The 17,252-nt window shown below is 42.8% G+C and overlaps 1 protein-coding gene across 2 annotated transcripts; it reads right to left on the bottom strand.

Annotated features, from left to right (window-relative positions):
- Window positions 1-527: 527 nt before the first annotated feature.
- LOC129863673 (RING finger protein 122-like) lies at window positions 528-16,959 on the bottom strand. Of its 2 annotated transcripts, none has more exons than XM_055935818.1 (6): window positions 15,956-16,959; window positions 14,565-14,750; window positions 6,447-6,492; window positions 5,996-6,037; window positions 5,784-5,863; window positions 528-5,624 (listed from the first exon to the last, which is right to left on the bottom strand). In XM_055935818.1, exons 2-6 carry the CDS (start codon window positions 14,672-14,674, stop codon window positions 5,510-5,512), a joined length of 393 nt encoding a protein of 130 aa, XP_055791793.1. In that variant the 5' UTR covers window positions 14,675-14,750; window positions 15,956-16,959; the 3' UTR covers window positions 528-5,509. The 2 variants fall into 2 exon arrangements, with proteins under 2 accessions (XP_055791793.1, XP_055791792.1); XM_055935817.1 differs by having other exon boundaries at window positions 5,784-5,866; window positions 15,956-16,953.
- Between the last annotated feature and the right edge of the window lie 293 nt (window positions 16,960-17,252).

The raw sequence follows: 17,252 nt of genomic DNA, 5'->3' as shown, positions 1-17,252 counted from the left end.
AGTAGATTTACTGGTGCCTCTACTAATCCTGACATGATTTTGAGGCATGTTCAGAACTTGCTCCCATGAATGTGCTGTGTCAAAGGACACTTTGATAGTAAATAAAATGTACGTTATAGCTTTCATTGGAAAGGGTCTCAACACAACCCGGATTGTGGAAAGCAGAAATGCCAGGTTGAAGATTATTGTGGATACGGCAACAGAGTAATTAGGTGTAACAGACGTTACTGTCGAATAATCCTTTGTCTCAGCATGGTAGAGATGAAGTTGTTGGGGAGGAGGAGGGTTTGTTAGAAGTACAGAATTTAGGCAAACCGTAAATGATTGCACACACCTGCAGAGTAGATGGCGGCATGCACCTTAAACGTTTGTTTGCGGACCGCCATTGTACCGAAGAAGTGTCTAGACTGGTAGCCACATTCTCATGACGGACACCCCGGCTGCTTTTACACCATACCGAGAAAGGATGAGGAGATATGAAAATGTGAAGACGCTTCCTCGTTTACAAGCCACTGGTAACAACCAAAGATTTGTCAATTTTCTGTTTAATAACCTTATTTGGTGAGGTGTTAACAAACACACAGGCATTTGCAAATGTTAGGCACTTTACATACAGGGATGGTCGTTCTGCGGCATGTCCATTGCACCAGACACTGAAGGGCGGCCTGTCCCTGTCCTGTCTGATCTGTATATTCTGTCATTGTTATGTGAGATGTGAAGCTCCTCTAGGCTACTGCTCACAATTGATCAACTTCATTAATACTTATAACAGTCGTTTCAGAGGATCATATCACTGTTTTTTTTTAATAGAGTTTTGATTGTTGCTAATGGGATGTTTCCACAATGAAGACTGTTTCCTTGACGCTGTGCCACTCCATTTTCTCTACATTGCTCCAAACGTTGGCCAATTTCAGTTCTAGCTAATGAGTTTCAGCCCTTCACATTTGAGCGACAGCTAGCAAGAGGCCTGCCCAACGTTAGGTTGCAGGGCCGGCCCAACGGCTCAGCAGACACGAGAGAGAGCAATGACATGGTGCACATATCTGCACATACGGTATGTGACGTAGTACGCAATTTTCTGGGACCACTTTTCGCTCACGACTGCCGGCTTAAAAGTATACAAAAGTACCAGAGAATCTCTTTAAGAGTAAAGGTTTAGGCCAAATGGTTCAAATCATTGCATTTGAAAAGCGCTGTCCTCGCCAGCATGACCAGATAGTCACGTCCACCCCAGTCCCACATCTCTCGAGCTGCTGTCCTGTTGTAGCCGACCTCAAGACTGCGTCTGAAAGAGGGCGCGTCTAAAATGCATTCTATTTCTTTGTGTACTATAGGGAATAGGGTCCCATTTCTGACGCATTTTCCACATTCATTGATTTTTGGTGCTCAGTGTTCTAATCTTAAACCCCCCGAATGAATCAGATGACTCATACACACGTTACTAGGCTACTGTCTGTGCATCAATAGGCCTATCCTCTTGCGACACTTTCGCAAGCCACAGGAAAGTACAACTCACTATCTGGTTATGAAGTAAAGAGCTTACTGTAATTGTAACAGGGCTAAATTGAAATGTTTCTTACGGAAGAAATATGTAAAGCGTATGCATAACCATGGTAGCAATTAAAAGGGAACAGTTTGGAGATTATCGGAAAATGATTAGACTAAAGGTGAGGACACGACAGTTCACCTGACACAAGCCCGAATCCAAACATTACACTGTTGTTTTTATGTGCATTTTACATTTACTGTACTTTCGCCGCATTTGTTGACAATGAAACCTGAAAATACGATGGATACATTCAGTAACATAGGAACTGTGCACACTTTCGAGAATATTCTTAAGTAATTTAAATTCACTTTTAAGACTCAAAGAAGTTACTGTTGTTTATGCAATTCAAAAAAATGGTGCATTATAAATCCAAATCTGGTTCAGGGGGGCATAATTTGACAGCTTGTTCTATTGCCAACATGACTAGCTAAATTATAAAATATGATCATACAGTGTTAGGCTTTCACAAGGCAATTCAAAGAAGCGGATCGTAATTTTGGTGCGCAAAGAATAGAATCATGGGTGCATTCGGATGCAAGGTCCTCGGCAATCGTTCTTCGTAATACAACACACATAATCATCAAAGCGGTATTTACATAGAGTCCTCATAATTTACAGCATTTCCCTCACTCAGACAACAAAAAAAGAACTAAATTGCCAAACGGTGGGAGGGATGGGGGCAACTCAAACAGGAAGCACCAGGACAAAAACTCAAACAGGACGGTTTCGCTAGCACAGACTGCAAGCCTATGGGGATGAGGTCAGAGATCTGGTAAGGGGTGCCAGGACAACAACCTCTCCCTCAACTTCAGCAAGACAAAGGACTTGATTGTGGACTACAGGAAACAAAGGGGCGAGTATAGCCCCATCCACATCAATGGTGCTGTCGTGGAGCGGATCGAGAGCTTCAAGTTCCTCGGTGTTTACATCACTAAGGAATTAGCATGGCCCTCACAGTCGTGAAGAGGGCCCATCAGCATCTCTTCCCCCCTCAGGAGGCAGAAAACATCCTCCTCCTAACCCTCTTGCACTATGCACGTACACACACTGGACTCTACTCACACACTCAACACGCCAATACACACACATGAATACTGACACCACACACACATTTACACTCACCACATACGCTGCTGCTACTGTGTCTTATCTATCCTGTTGCCTAGTCACCTTACCCCTACCTACACTGAATGTTCCATACATTAGGAACACCTTCCTTATATTGAGTTGCACCCCCTTTTGCCCTCAGAATAGCCTCAATTTGTCGGGGCATGGACTCTACAAGGTGCCGAAAGCGTTCCACAGGGATGCTGGCCCATGTTGACTCCAATGCTTCCCACAGTTCAATTTTGCTGGACCCCAGGAAGAGTATCTGCTGCGTTGGCTAATGAGGATCCATAATAAATACAGATGTGTCAAGTCGGCTGGCTGTCCTTTGGGTGGTGGACCATTCTTGATACACAGGAGAAACTGTTGAGTGCGAAAGACCCAGCAGCGTTGCAGTTCTTGATACACTCAAACCGGTGAGCCTGGCGCCTACTACCATACCCTGTTCAAAGGCAAAATCATTTATCTTGCCCATTCACCCTCTGAATGGCCCTTCTTCACAATCCATGTCTCAATTGTCTCGATGCTTAAAAATCCTTCTTTAACCTGTCACCTCCCCTTCATCTACACTGATTGAAGTGGATTTAACAAGTGACATCAAGAAGGGCTCTTAGCTTTCACCTGGATTAACCTGGTCATTCTATGTCATGGAAAGAGCAGGTATTCCTTATGCTTTGTACACTCAGTGTATATGTACAAAGCTACCTCAATTATCTTGTACCCCTGCACATCGACCTGGTACTGGTACACCCTGAATAAATCCATGTTACTTTGACTCATTATTCGTTATTCAGTGTGTATTTATTCCTCATGTCACTATTTCATTTTTTTTTTTTTATGAATTTTTGATCTTTATCTTAACTTGTTGGAATCCATAATTAAGCGGGACCCATAAGTAACCATTTCACTGTTAGTCTACACCTGTTGTATGAAAAAAGTATGAAAATGTATGCACTCACTACTCCAAGTCGCTCTGGATAAGGGCGTCTGCTAAAAGACTCAAATGTAAACGTTTACGAAGCACGTGACAAATACAATTTAAATTGGATTTGTACTTCTTGTCGAGCGCAGCGGGTCAAGTTCAGAACCGCTGTCAATCAAAACCCATACAGCGCTGTGAAGTGGAGACCCAGAGCTCTGATGTCATAGCAAGTTACTGTACAGCCTCTGCGTTCCAATTTAGGCACTTATCAGTGTCCAAATAATAATGTCCAAATACTCACTTGTCAACCGGTATACGGGTACGAGTGTAAACGGTTAACCCCTAACAGATGGCACACAAATTTGTTTGTCAGTTCTCATGAAATATTGTCACTTGTTCGCTCTGGCCTGGCCACTTAGTAGCTTGGGTGCCTGCTTCAGCCAACTCCTTTGTAATTGTCATGTCAAGTACGGTAAAAGCAGAGACCGACTGGCCCTCTAGTGACTTTGGTCTAGTGACCCTTCCAGGTTTCGTGGTGTAACTGTTCGTATGAGGGCAGTCCATAATAACACTCTGTGATGAAGAGATGGACGGTGTTGAGAAGTGACCGACCCCTGAAACATTCACAGGGGCACAAACATGGCAACTGAAACAGGACTGTAAAATACTTACAAAATGCACCCTTTCAACCTCTTTTACTAAATATTCACAGATCCGACCTGACTGTGTTGATGGAAGCTATATGGTGGAACGTCTTCTACCCATCCAGTAAGGTCAGTGATTACTTTGCGGAAGGGAGGGTGGAAGAGGAATGGTTGAAGTATTGGGTCATGGCCCGTGTCGTATCTCAGAGCAGACCCAGAGGTGAGAGGGGGTTTAAGGCAGATGAGTTGTGTTTCTATTCCTCCTGCCTCTACATACACAGTAGAGGACTGTTCGTTCACACACCACAAACACGGTAGGACATAGAACAAATCACTGCCCTTGGACTTTTTCCTCATATTTACAAAAGCAGATATTGTCTTACGATTTCCATTCCAATAGAAAAATCTTTGCGGTGTACACGTAGGGAAGGTCGACTTAGCTATTGGGTCAGTGTTTCAGTTTCAGTGTACCATACATGAAGGAATGCGTCCCAATCTCTCTTCATTCTAAATACAATGAACTGCATAGGCTTGTTTGGCAAATCTATAGGAAATACTGGTCAGAATAAATACATTGTCGTCGTAGGTTCCTCCTACAGGTCAAAACAGGAGTATGTCACACCCACTTAATATAAGCAGGATGCAGATCTGACAGACACGCATGCACACACACACACACACGGCGTAGTCGGCAGGAAACGTGTCACAATAATAATAAATGTATGTCATCATCCCCAGGATGCAACATACTGGATGTTGCAGATAGAAATGCCACAACTAGAGCTGACACGATTCCTCACTCTACATTTCAGAGAAGCATGTCTGTTCTACATCATATTTTTTTTCTATCTGGGCGTTCTGCAATGTGGCCCATGAGTTACCTGAAGTTCTCCCTCAACAGGTAGCCCCTCGTCCAGACAGTGACTGCGGGTTGAGAGGGACATTTTAGTCCCAGAGTTTGGTTTGGGAATCCTGCACTCATTCCTGAAACTGGTTGAGTGAGCACTGTAGAGGTTTGGGCAGTCAGACTCCACTTGATAAGGTGTAGTATGATATACTACAGTACCCATAATACTCTGTGTCCCGTCTCGTTATCAATACACGAGGGTCTGAAATCGGAATCTTTTTTCTCTCCATTGTTGTGGTTTTCTCCCTGGACCTTCAGAACAGTTGGTCCGGTAAATTCACTTTAACGACGTGTAGTCTGTTAGACCAGTCTATTCCAACTGTGCTGTCATAGCAACATGTTACACCACTCCGTTCGAACTGTATCGCCATAGCAATGCGCTACACCAGTTCATCCAGTAGTGTGCCCAGGCTGTGGTGATGTTCAGGTGGTCCAGTGATGGGCTTGTTACACATGGGACACACACAGCGCACCTCCAGCCACTTCACCAGGCAACTGCAGGGGCAAACAACAATTCAGTGACACATATATGCACGCATATATACACACACACACACACACACACACACATATGCACGTACAGATACACACGCACACACAGACACACACATCTGACACATAAATTCCATCTGCTTGGTGTGAGGTGACACTTGCCTCCGGTGAAAGGCGTGTTGGCATGGCAACACTCCTAGCTCATCTTTCACTCTGAAGTCCTCCAAGCACACGGCGCATGTCTGCTGTGATGGAGAGAAGTAGAGGGAGAGCAATGGAGAGCGAAACCAGGGGAGAGAGAGAAGGTGGTTGGAGAGTGTAAAAAGAGTCTGCACTAAACAGAAGCATAATGGAAAGAGGAATAACGAACATACCCCGTGTAGATTCAGTTTCTTTGTATCCCCTTTGAATACCACCTGTGAAAAAGCATCAGTGATTACCGCTAGAGTTGTGGGACAAACATGGAAATGAAACAGGTTTCCTATTCACAAGATGAAGGGGTGTTTAAAAAGATCATTGGAACGTTTTTGCTCTCAACACTAGGGGGTCGGAGACACTGTGAGGATTGATGTGGGGCGGTCTTCATTGCACTTACAATATATTTCTGTCACGTATTCCTGAGATTTGAAACAACTCTCCAGGAATTGTGCTTCTGATTATGTGGACAGCACGACTGCAAAAAAAGGTGACCTGGAAGGCACCCTGAGTTTGTATGCAAACGTCTCATGAAGCAATTGTGTCATATGTGCAGTGTGTTGAATACTGACTTATAGATGACTGACTTCAGGAACGTGACTTTTTTTGTGGCGTTGTGACGCGACTTACCGCTTTGTATCCAAACCTCTCTCGCTGAGCCTGGTGCCTCAGTTTACTGGGAGGGAGGAGAGCAGAAAGAGAGGAGAGACTTTAAGTACAATTGAGTAAGAAGACAGGCAGACAGAGGGACAGACAGTGGTTTCATCAATGAACCCGTCTGTAATCACCCTAGAGGTACATAAGCTGAAACGATTGGCCCTAGTCAAAATTGTATTTTTACTTTTGAAATGCACTGATCGCCAAATAATGATTCGGTGTAAAAATGACCATATACGGTAGCATGTTTTCATCAAACAGATGTAGTAAAGGGACTCGTGCCCGCTGTGCCCACTCAGTTTCAATGGGCATAATGTCTCTCCTTTCCTCTCCTCTCTGCCACTTTGAAAGGACCACATTGTGGAGCAAAGAGGGTCATACCCTGGACACAGTGCGATGTTGTTCACACTGAACACAATCTCACTTCATTAAGGCTCAATAACTCTTCAGACCCAGAGCAGTCTCCAGTTACCACTGTGCTATATCCTCTTTGTCACAACACAGATGAAAACAATAGACATTCATCCTTCTATTCATGTCTTAAAATGTGCATGTGTGTGTGTTTTGTTTGTGTGAGTGTGTGTGAATGTGCATTTGTCTACTGTGTGTGTTTGTATAAGTGTGTGTATGGCCCTATAAAATCAGTTTTATTTTTTGCCTGATTCCATTTTGTTTTCCCCCAAATTCTGTTTTCTCCATTTAGTTATTTCAGGTTTCCATTTTCCAGTTTTTCTTTGGTTTTCGCTCTCAAAATCGCACTTTTTAAAATAGACCATCCAATTTAGTTGTTTTGTGAGTCTACAACAATGCTTAAACCACATCAGGAGACCACTTTTTGAGGTCTGGGATAAATAGAGAAATTTAGATTTTTGTGTGTAGTTACCCTTTAATTGCAGTGTGCAACTAGCAAGAGGCTGTTTTCAATTTTTTTTGTATTGGTAGAGTTTGCAAAACAAATACCCACTAGATTGATGCAAATAATAATGTTTTAATTCTGCCAGGTAAGCATAGGTTACTTTGTAGTTAACATTTGATTGAGAAGGTTTTTGGGAAAGGCACATTTCTATCGACCAGAAGACTTTTCATTAGCATCATTGCTAAAGGCTACACAATGTGGTAGACACGCGCACCGCGCATTCACAGACCAGAGCAATTCTCGTTGACTCTTCAGAAAGTTGCAGGAAATACGAATCACTATTTATAGTCTTATGATAAACTTAGGCAAATTAATTAATTTTCAATACATTTAGTTGATTCCCTACTAAGTTCAATACATTTTTGAAAATTGTTGAATTCCGTTTTAATGTCTGGATTCCGTGATCCCGTCCGCGTTCTCTGCATCTCGGATTTTATAGGGCCCTATGTGTGGGAGATTCAGGATAGGAGGAGGACCCTACGTTTACTTCCAACTGTGGGGCTGCTGCCTGAGGCCTTAAATAGACTCAGGGACAAACCAGGCTGATAATCATCTGCAGCTGATTGTTTGAGTTGGGAAATACTTAAGGACAGAGGAAACAGAGGGACGGGTGAGGAGTCCCCCATGACAACAATAGCCTGGACCTGATTCTAAAGAGCTTTTTAGAGAAGCCTTAGTCACAGTAACAGTAATAACAGTCACACACACACACACTCATGCAAACACATTGCTGACGTTTCAATCTACACTGAACAAAAATATAAACGCAACATGTAACAATTTCTAAGATTTTACTGAGTTACAGTTCATATAAGGAAATCTATGGATTTCACATGACTGGGAATACAGATTTTGTTGGTCACAGATACCTTTAAAAAAAGGTAGTGGTATGGATCAGAAAACCAGTCAGTATCTGGTGGGACCACCATTTGCCTCATGCAGCGCGACACATCTCCTCTGCATAGAGTTGATCAGGCTGTTGATTGTGGCCTGTGGAATGTTGTCACACTCCTCTTCAATGGCTGTGCGAAGTTGCTGGATATTGGTGGGAACTGGAACACTGTCGTACATGTGGATACAGAGCATCCCAAACATGCTCAATGGGTGACCTGTCTGATGAGTATACAGGCCATGGAAGAACTGGGATATTTTCAGCTTCCAGGAATTGTGTAGAGATCCTTGCGACATGGGGCCGTGCATTATCATGCTGAAACATGAGGGGTTGGCGGTAGATGAATGGCACGACAATGGGCCTCAGAGTCTCGTCACAGTATCTCTGTGCATTCAAATTGTCATCGATACAATGCAATTGTGCTCGTTGTCCGTAGCTTATGCCTGCCCATACCATAACCCCACCACCACCATGGGGCACTCTGTTCACAACTTTGACATCAGCAACCGCTCGCCCACACAACGCCATACACACTGTCTGCCATCTGCCTGGTACAGTTGAAACCCAGATTCATCCACGAAGAGCACACTTCTCCAGTGTGCCAATGGCCATCGAAAGTTAGCATTTACCCACTGAAGTCGGTTACAACGCCGAACTGCAGTCAGGTCAAGACCCTGGTGAGGATGACGAGCATGCAAATGAGCTTCCCTGAGATGGTTTCTGACAGTTTGTGCAGAAATTATTTGGTTGTGCAAGCCCACAGTTTCATCAGCTGTCCGGGTGGCTGGTCTCAGACAATTCTGCAGTGAAGAAGCCTGATGTGGTCTGAGGTTGTGAAGCTGATTAGATGTACTGCCAAATTCTCTAAAACAACATTGGAAGTGGCTTATGGTAGAGAACTGAACAATAAATTATCTGGCAACAGCTCTGGGGGACATTCCTGCAGTCAGCATGCCAATTGCACGCTCCCTCAATACTTGAGACATCTGTGGCATTGTGATGTGTGACAAAACTGCACATTTTAGAGTGGTCTATTATTGTCCCCAGCACAAGGTGCACCTGTGTAATGATTGTGCTGTTTAATCAGTTTCTTGATATGCCACACCTGTCAGATGGATGGATTTGATTACAAAATGATACCACGGCAAAAAAAGTAGCCATATTAGCCAAAGTCACAGAATGGCACTTGATCCAGAATGAGAAACTCAGCGACTGCTCTTTTCAATCACTGGGCATCTTTTGAGGTCAATATCATCATGTTTGAAATGTTTTACGTCAGTATTTTTTTATCGTTAGTATGTATGCTTCAATGCATACTGCATGCTTTAATTAACCAATTATACAATCATGTTATCAATTTGAATTTGTCTTTACCAATCTAACTACATAACAACATAATGATTATAATGTATTTGAATGGTAAATCTCTATTGATAAACTGGCAAAATCAAGATGTACCCTAGGCCTAATTCCACCTCAAAAAGCACAAGAAAGAGTATTTTGACACCCACCGTCTCATATTGTTCTGAAATCATTTCTGTAGTAAGAAACTGATAAGATTATCATTCCTGAAACATTATTTTGTTTAAATATAATTTGATCTCTTATAAATTAAGCTAATTGTTTGCACCCCAATTTGGCAATTTTAATTTATAAGATTCGTATATCAAAAGTTGTCAATAATCAACAACAACTGGCTTTCTTGATGTCTATAGTATTCTCTCGGGTATGCAAACCAGTTTCCACTCAGGATAAGGATGGGTCACTGCAACCTTAAAGATCCTCAATGATGTCACCATTGCCCTTGATTATAAGCAATATTGTGCTGCTATTTTTATTGACTTGGCCAAAGCTTTTGATACGGTAGACCATTCCATTCTTGTGGGCCGGGCTAAGGAGTATTGGTGTCTCTGAGGGGTCTTCGTGCTGGTTTGCTAATTACCTCTCTCAAAGAATCGAGTGTATAAAGTCAGAAAATCAGCTGTCTCAGCCATTGAGAGCCCCACGATCTTCTCAATTTACAACAACATAGCTCAGGCAGTAGGAAGCTCTCTCATCCATTTATATGCAGATGATACAGTCTAATACTCAGCTGGCTCCTCCCTGGATTTTGTGTTAAACACTCTACAACAAAGCTTTCTTAGTGTTCAACAAGATTTCTCTAATCTTAACCTTGTTCTGAAAACCTCCAAAACAAAGGTCATGTGGTTTGGTAAGAAGAATACCCCTCTTCCCACAGGTGTTATAACCCTGACCTCTGAGGGTTTAGAACTTGAGGTAGTCACCTCATACAAGTACTTGGGAGTATGGCTAGATGGTACACTGTCCTTCTCTCAGCACATATCAAAGCTGCAAGTTAAATCTAGACTTGGTTTCCTCTATCGTAATCGCTCCTCTTTCACTCCAGCTGCCAAACTAACCCTGATTCAGATGACCATCCTACCCATGCTAGATTACGGAGACATAATTTATAGATCGGCAGGTAAGGGTTCTCTCGAGCGGCTAGATGTTCTTTACCGTTCTTTACCATTCGGCCACCAATGCTCCTTATAGGACACATCCCTGCACTATATACTCCTCTGTAAACTGGTAATCTCTGCATACCCGTCACAAGACCCACTGGTTGATGCTTATTTTTAAAACCCTCTTAGGCCTCAACACCCCCTATCTGAGATATCTACTGCAGCCCTCATCCTCCTTCTTCCAGTCACATAAAGGTTCCCAAAGTACACACATCCCTGGGTCGCTCCTCTTTTCAGTTCGCTGCAGCTAGTGACTGGAACGAGCTGCAACAAACACTCAAACTGGACAGTTTTATCTCAATCTCTTCATTCAGACTCAATCATGGACACTCTTACTGACAGTTGTGGCTGCTTTGCATGGTGTATTGTTGTCTCTACCTTCTTGCCCTTTGTGCTGTTGTCTGTGCCCAATAATGTTTGTACCATGTTTTGTGCTGCTACCATGTTGTGTTGCTACCATGTTGTTGTTATGTTGTGTTGCTACCATGCTGTGTTGTCATGTGTTGCTGCCTTGCTATGTTGTTGTCTTTATGTAGTGTTGTGTTGTCTCTCTTGTTGTGATGTGTGTTTTGTCCTATATTTATATTGAACAGTCGTGGCCAAAAGTTTTGAGAATGACACAAATATTAATTTTTACAAAGTCTGCTGCCTCAGTTTGTATGATGGCAATTTGCATATACTCCAGAATGTTATGAAGAGTGATCAGATGAATTGCAATTAATTGCAAAGTCCCTCTTTGCCATGCAAATGAACTAAATCCCCCCCAAAAAATTCCACTGCATTTCAGCCCTGCCACAAAAGGACCAGCTGACAACATGTCAGTGATTCAATCATTAACACAGGTGGAGTGTTGACGAGGACAAGGCTGGAGATCACTCTGTCATGCTGATTGAGTTTGAGTAACAGACTGGAAGCTTCAAAAGGAGGGTGGTGCTTGGAATCTTTGTTCTTCCTCTGTCAATCATGGTTACCTGCAAGGAAACACGTGCCATCATCATTGCTTTGCACAAAAAGGGCTTCACAGGCAAGGACATTGCTGCCAGTAAGATTGCACCTAAATCAACCATTTATCGGATCTTCAAGGAGAGCGGTTCAATTGTTGTGAAGAAGGCTTCGGGGCGCCCAAGAAAGTCCAGCAAGCGCCAGGACCGTCTCCTAAAGTTGATTCAGCTGCGGGATCGGGGCACCACCAGTACAGAGCTTTCTCAGGAATGGCAGCAGGCAGGTGAGTGTATCAGCACGCACAGTGCGGTGAAGACTTTTGGAGGATGGCCTGGTGTCAAGAAGGGAAGCAAAGAAGCCACTTCTCTCCAGGATAAACATCAGGGACAGACTGATATTCTGCAAAAAGTACAAGGATTGGACTGCTGAGGACTGGGGTAAAGTCATTTTCTCTGATGAATCCCTTTTTCCGATTGTTTGGGGCATCCGGAAAAAAGCTTGTCCGAAGAAGACAAGGTGAGCGCTACCATCAAAGCATCCTGAGACCATTCATGTGTGGGGTTGCTTCTCAGCCAAGGGAGTGGGCTCACTCACAATTTTGCCTAAGAACACAGCCATGAATAAAGAATGGTACCAACACATCCCCCGAGAGCAACTTCTCCCAACCATCCAGGAACAGTTTGGTGACGAACAATGCCTTTTCCAGCATGATGGAGCACCTTGCCATAAGGCAAAAGTGATAACTAAGTGGCTCGGGGAACAAACCATGGCCAAGAAACTCCCCAGACCTTAATCCCATTGAGAACTTGTGGTCAATCCTCAAGAGGCGGGTGGACAAACAAAAACCCACATATTCTGACAAACTCCAAGCATTGATTATGCAAGAATGGGCTGTCATCAGTCAGGATGTGGCCCAGAAGTTAATTGACAGCATGCCAAATATTGACTCTTTGCATCAACTTCATGTAATTGTCAATAGAAGCCTTTGACACTTATGAAATGCTTGTAATTATACTTCAGTATTCCATAGTAACATCTGACAAAAATATCTAAAGACACTGAAGAAGCAAACTTTGTGGAAATTAATATTTGTGTCATTCTCAAAACTTTTGGCCACGACTGTATTTATTTATTTATATTTAATCCCAGGTCCCTGTCCCCGCAGGAGGCCTTTTGCTAGGCCATCATTGCAAATAAGAATTTGTTCCTAACTGACTTGCCTAGTTAAATAAAATTAATAAAATATAGTGGTCCATAAATACAGTACCTAACATTCGATTTGGACCATCATTCCTCCTAACAATGAGTAAGACATGAGGAATCCAATAAAAGTATCAAAAGCCACCCACACCCAACGCCTATCCCACACCAACAACCAGTATACAGTATCAGTTCTCTATATCTGACAAGTATATGCAGCTGCTGCTTGGAGTATTGCTTCTTCATCCTTTGTACTGTAACGCATTCCATGTGAATCTGGTGTTGTTTTTTCCCCCTGTTCAGAGAAATTAGCCATTGAAGTCACTTGCGTTATTTACCATAAATGTGTATGCGCATGCATTGAGTTATTGTGCTTATTTTAACGGATTTCATGGGATTGATTTCCGTGTGGCATTTATTTAATTGCACTGATCAACAACATTTGCATAGAAGTGGGTTCTTTTATAAAAGTGTGCGCTGTCTCTTTAACCAGTAATGACTCATTCATGAGCCAAGATGCGGCCTGCCAGAGCCCTCAGCCTCAGTTCGCTGAGGGAGAGATGTGAAGGAGACCGATTAAGTGAATGAATAAAGTTTTTGGTGGCAATCAGCTTTGAAATCAACATATTTTGCGGTATGGTTTGCATATTATCACCAAAAAGTACTAGGGTAGTGAACTGATGTTAGTTTCAGCTGTAAGCTTGCAAGGAAAGGGTCAGTGCAATCCTGGTTCCTTGGGACGTCCCTGCCCTAAACCCTAACCTTAACGCTTACCCTAAACTTAGCCCTTTTTAATTTAAACTTCAATGGGGTAGGTGACGTCCAAAGGATCCTGGATTTCACGGACTGCAAGGAAAGTTAGCCTACAAAGCTGGAAGTTATTGTCACGCCCTGACCTTAGACATCCTTATTATTCTCTATGTTTGGTTAGGTCAGGGTGTGACTCGGGGGTGAAATTCTATGTTTTCTGATTCCCAATCAGAGGCAGCTGTCTATTGATGTCTCTGATTGGGGATCATACTTAGGCAGCCCTTTTCCCACCATTAGGTTGTGGGATCTTGTTTTCTGTTTAGTTACTGTTGCCCGACAGAATTGTGCGTTTTCGATTTTGTTATTTTGTTTGAGTGTTTTTTAAATTAAAATCATGAACACTTTCCAAACTGCGCCTTGGTCTACTTTTTTGACCACCAATGAGAGCCGCTACAGTTACCGGTGTCTTCTTGCATTGTAAAGTTATTCTAGCCCATATGGAAATTGTTTTGCGAACAGTAATTAACAGTTTCTACATTTTTACATGCCATGTCACATTATTCAAGTGTGTTAACTTCTGTTCAGCACGAGTGGGGAGCTAAAAATTATGCAGCTCAGACTCCCAGTGCAGACTATCAATAATTTTGTAGAGTAGACACAGTGTGCTCCGTGGGGGACATCGGCTGACTCATAGACAGACTTGATCCGTGAGACACATTTGGCACAATTACTGAGAGTAACCACAATTCTAGTACCCAACCGTTTTTCACATTTTAGTATAAAAAAGGTATGGAAGTTTTGGTATACCCTGCAACACTAGCAGACAGACAGACAGACAGACAGATAAATAGATGGAGGGATATGTTTACCTGATGAAGTAGCAGCAGAAGATGAGGCTGAGGACAAAGACGAAGACTCCGGTCCCGAAGATGACCATGTAGATGTTGAGAGGAAGGTCCTGGAACGCCACGGCAGACATGATCCCTAACCTCTAGCCCCCGACCTACTGTGACCTCTGATCTTTCCCCTCTGACAGTGAACCAGACACACACACCCTGGAGGGAGACACACACAAACATTCAATAATTTCAGAAAAGTGTGCATGTTAAGAATGTTGATTACTAAAAAAGAATGCAAGCATGCAAACAAATGCACGGCACTCACACCAGAATAACACAACACACACACACACACTAACTAACACATTAACAGTAAGAAACTCAGCTCGTCTCTGTTGTGGGTGAGGGAGAAGACAACAGGCACTGACAAAGCAGGAAGTGATGCAGTCTGTGGCGAGACATACTGTAGCTCAGGTGCTGTGAAGCTGGCAGGATATTGTAGACACCAAAGACTTGAAGTTACCAATAGACACTGATCTAATGGCAGTAATGTTAGGTGGGATTGGGGGAGGTGAGCTGATCCAAATCTGTGACTATTGTCTATATGGGCTTACTGATGCCCTAGTCTTCTGATGTACGACTGTACAGCATGAACGCATGTACAGCATGAATACAGAATAGCTGTATTTTCAGTATAACAACCTGCTCACATGCGTGAACATGCACACGGTACACATTGCCCTAGGTAATCCCTTGCCTACAGACTGTTTATATTCCTAAACTCTATTGGTCAAGCAGCACGTGTTCAGTTTATTGGCTGAGAGAACAGAGATCACACTGCAGGTGTGTGTGTGCGCAGTGTGCGTGTGCTTGTGCGTGCACTCTGAAGGACAGATGTTGGTGTGGGTCACTGTTAGAAGAGCCACTGGATATGAGACTGTGATTTCCAAACACTTACTTCACTTTTTACCCAAGATAATTTGAAGGCAAATGTATAAGTGTGTGTAATATAAAGGATAGAATCAATAAGTTTACTCTTGTCTGTTGTCTCAACTTACCATAAAACAGACTTGGATATCAAGAACTGTCTGCGCACAAAGGAGAAGTTGCGCACACTGCATACCAAGGGAAAATGACATACCATCACCGACGATCATGTAATTTATTTTCAACGGAGGATGTGTGTCGTCAAAATGTCCAATGTGTTAGTAAAAGAAACGATTCTATAAAGTTATGCAAGTAGACCTGGAGTTATGAGCGAAAATTGCGCATCAAATACAGTAAAATAAAAAAGTCACACAGCTCATAACTTGTTCTTGCAAAACCATCAAAAAAATGCAATATCACACAGTGATGAAGTAAATCTATTGAAAAACAAGAAACGTGAACAGAAACAAATGTGTTATGCGTAAAATTCTTACCGTTATAACGAAGAAGGCTCACAGACTGCCCCTCGATGGTAGAACGTGTTTATTCTTCATAAACACCAGTGGTTCGTCGTGAATGGATGCGGCTCACAGCTGGACTATATATTCTTCCTTCGGTAGGAATCTCTCTCTCTCAAATGTTGCCATGAGATATACTGTACATATGCGACTTTAAAAAAAAGACAAAGAAAAAAGTTATGCAAAAGGAGTCGACCGTGGCTCGTATCTTACCACATCTGTAGGCAATTTTACTTCTGGAATCTACATCTGTTGTTATTTTCGTAACGCGAGAAGTCCTGCCTTGGTATTGTCATACACAACATTACCGTTACAGCTAATTCCGTGAGAGAGGCCTATTAATTTAAGGATCCTCCCCTTTCTTTTTCAATTTTCGCCTAAAATGACATACCCAAATATAGCTGCCTGTAGCTCAGGACCTGAAGCAAATATATGCATATTATTGATACCATTTGAAAGTAAACACTTTGAAGTTTGTGGAAATGTGAAATGAATGTAGGAGAATATATCACATTTGATCTTATAAAAGATAATACAAAGAAAAAAACATGCGCTTTTTTGTACCATCATCTTTGAAATGCAAAAGAAAGGCCAATATATGATTTAGGAATCCAGGTGTAACGGTTCTCCTCTTCCTCTTCATCCGAAGAGGAGGAGCATGGATTGAACCAAGACGCAGCGTGATACTTAGACATGATATTTATTTAGACACGACAAAACAACGAAGACAAAAAACGAACTATACTTGATTAACTACAAAACAACAAACGACGTAGACGCACCTGAACATAAGAACTTACATATAACGAAGAACGCATGAAACAGGAACAGACTACATAAACCGAAAAAAACAAACAAACAAACCGACAACAGTCCCGTGTGGGGCAACGACATACACAGACACAGGAGACAACCACCCACAACAAACAATGTGAAACAACCTACCTTAATATGACTCTCAATTAGAGGAAACGCCAAACACCTGCCTCTAATTGAGAGCCATACCAACCCTTAAACAAACATAGAAACAGAAAACATAGACTGCCCACCCAAACTCACGTCCTGACCAACTAACACATACAAAACAGGTCAGGAACGTGACATAACCCCCCCCTCAAGGTGCGTACTCCGAACGCACCACCAAAAGTCTAGGGGAGGGTCTGGGTGGGCGTCTGACCACGGTGGTGGCTCAGGCTCTGGGCGATGTCCCCACCCCACCATAGTCAATCCCAGCTTACGCCCCCTTAAAATGACCACCCTCCTATTACACCTA

Source organism: Salvelinus fontinalis, chromosome 10 (genome assembly GCF_029448725.1).
Source record: "Salvelinus fontinalis isolate EN_2023a chromosome 10, ASM2944872v1, whole genome shotgun sequence".
Classification (NCBI taxonomy): Eukaryota; Metazoa; Chordata; class Actinopteri; order Salmoniformes; family Salmonidae; genus Salvelinus; species Salvelinus fontinalis.
The sequence above is the reverse complement of the archived record's forward strand: the minus strand, read 5'-3'. Positions and strand labels throughout refer to the sequence as shown.

Excerpts from the sequence above, each read along its gene's own strand:
- LOC129863673 (XM_055935817.1), bottom strand. The coding sequence starts at position 14,674 with ATGTCTGCCGTGGCGTTCCAGGACCTTCCTCTCAACATCTACATGGTC. Across the intron at positions 6,493-14,564 it reads TTCTGCTGCTACTTCATCAG|TAAACTGAGGCACCAGGCTC; the intron begins GTAAACATATCC and ends CCTCCCTCCCAG. Across the intron at positions 5,625-5,783 it reads CAACACGCCTTTCACCGGAG|TTGCCTGGTGAAGTGGCTGG; the intron begins GCAAGTGTCACC and ends TTGCCCCTGCAG.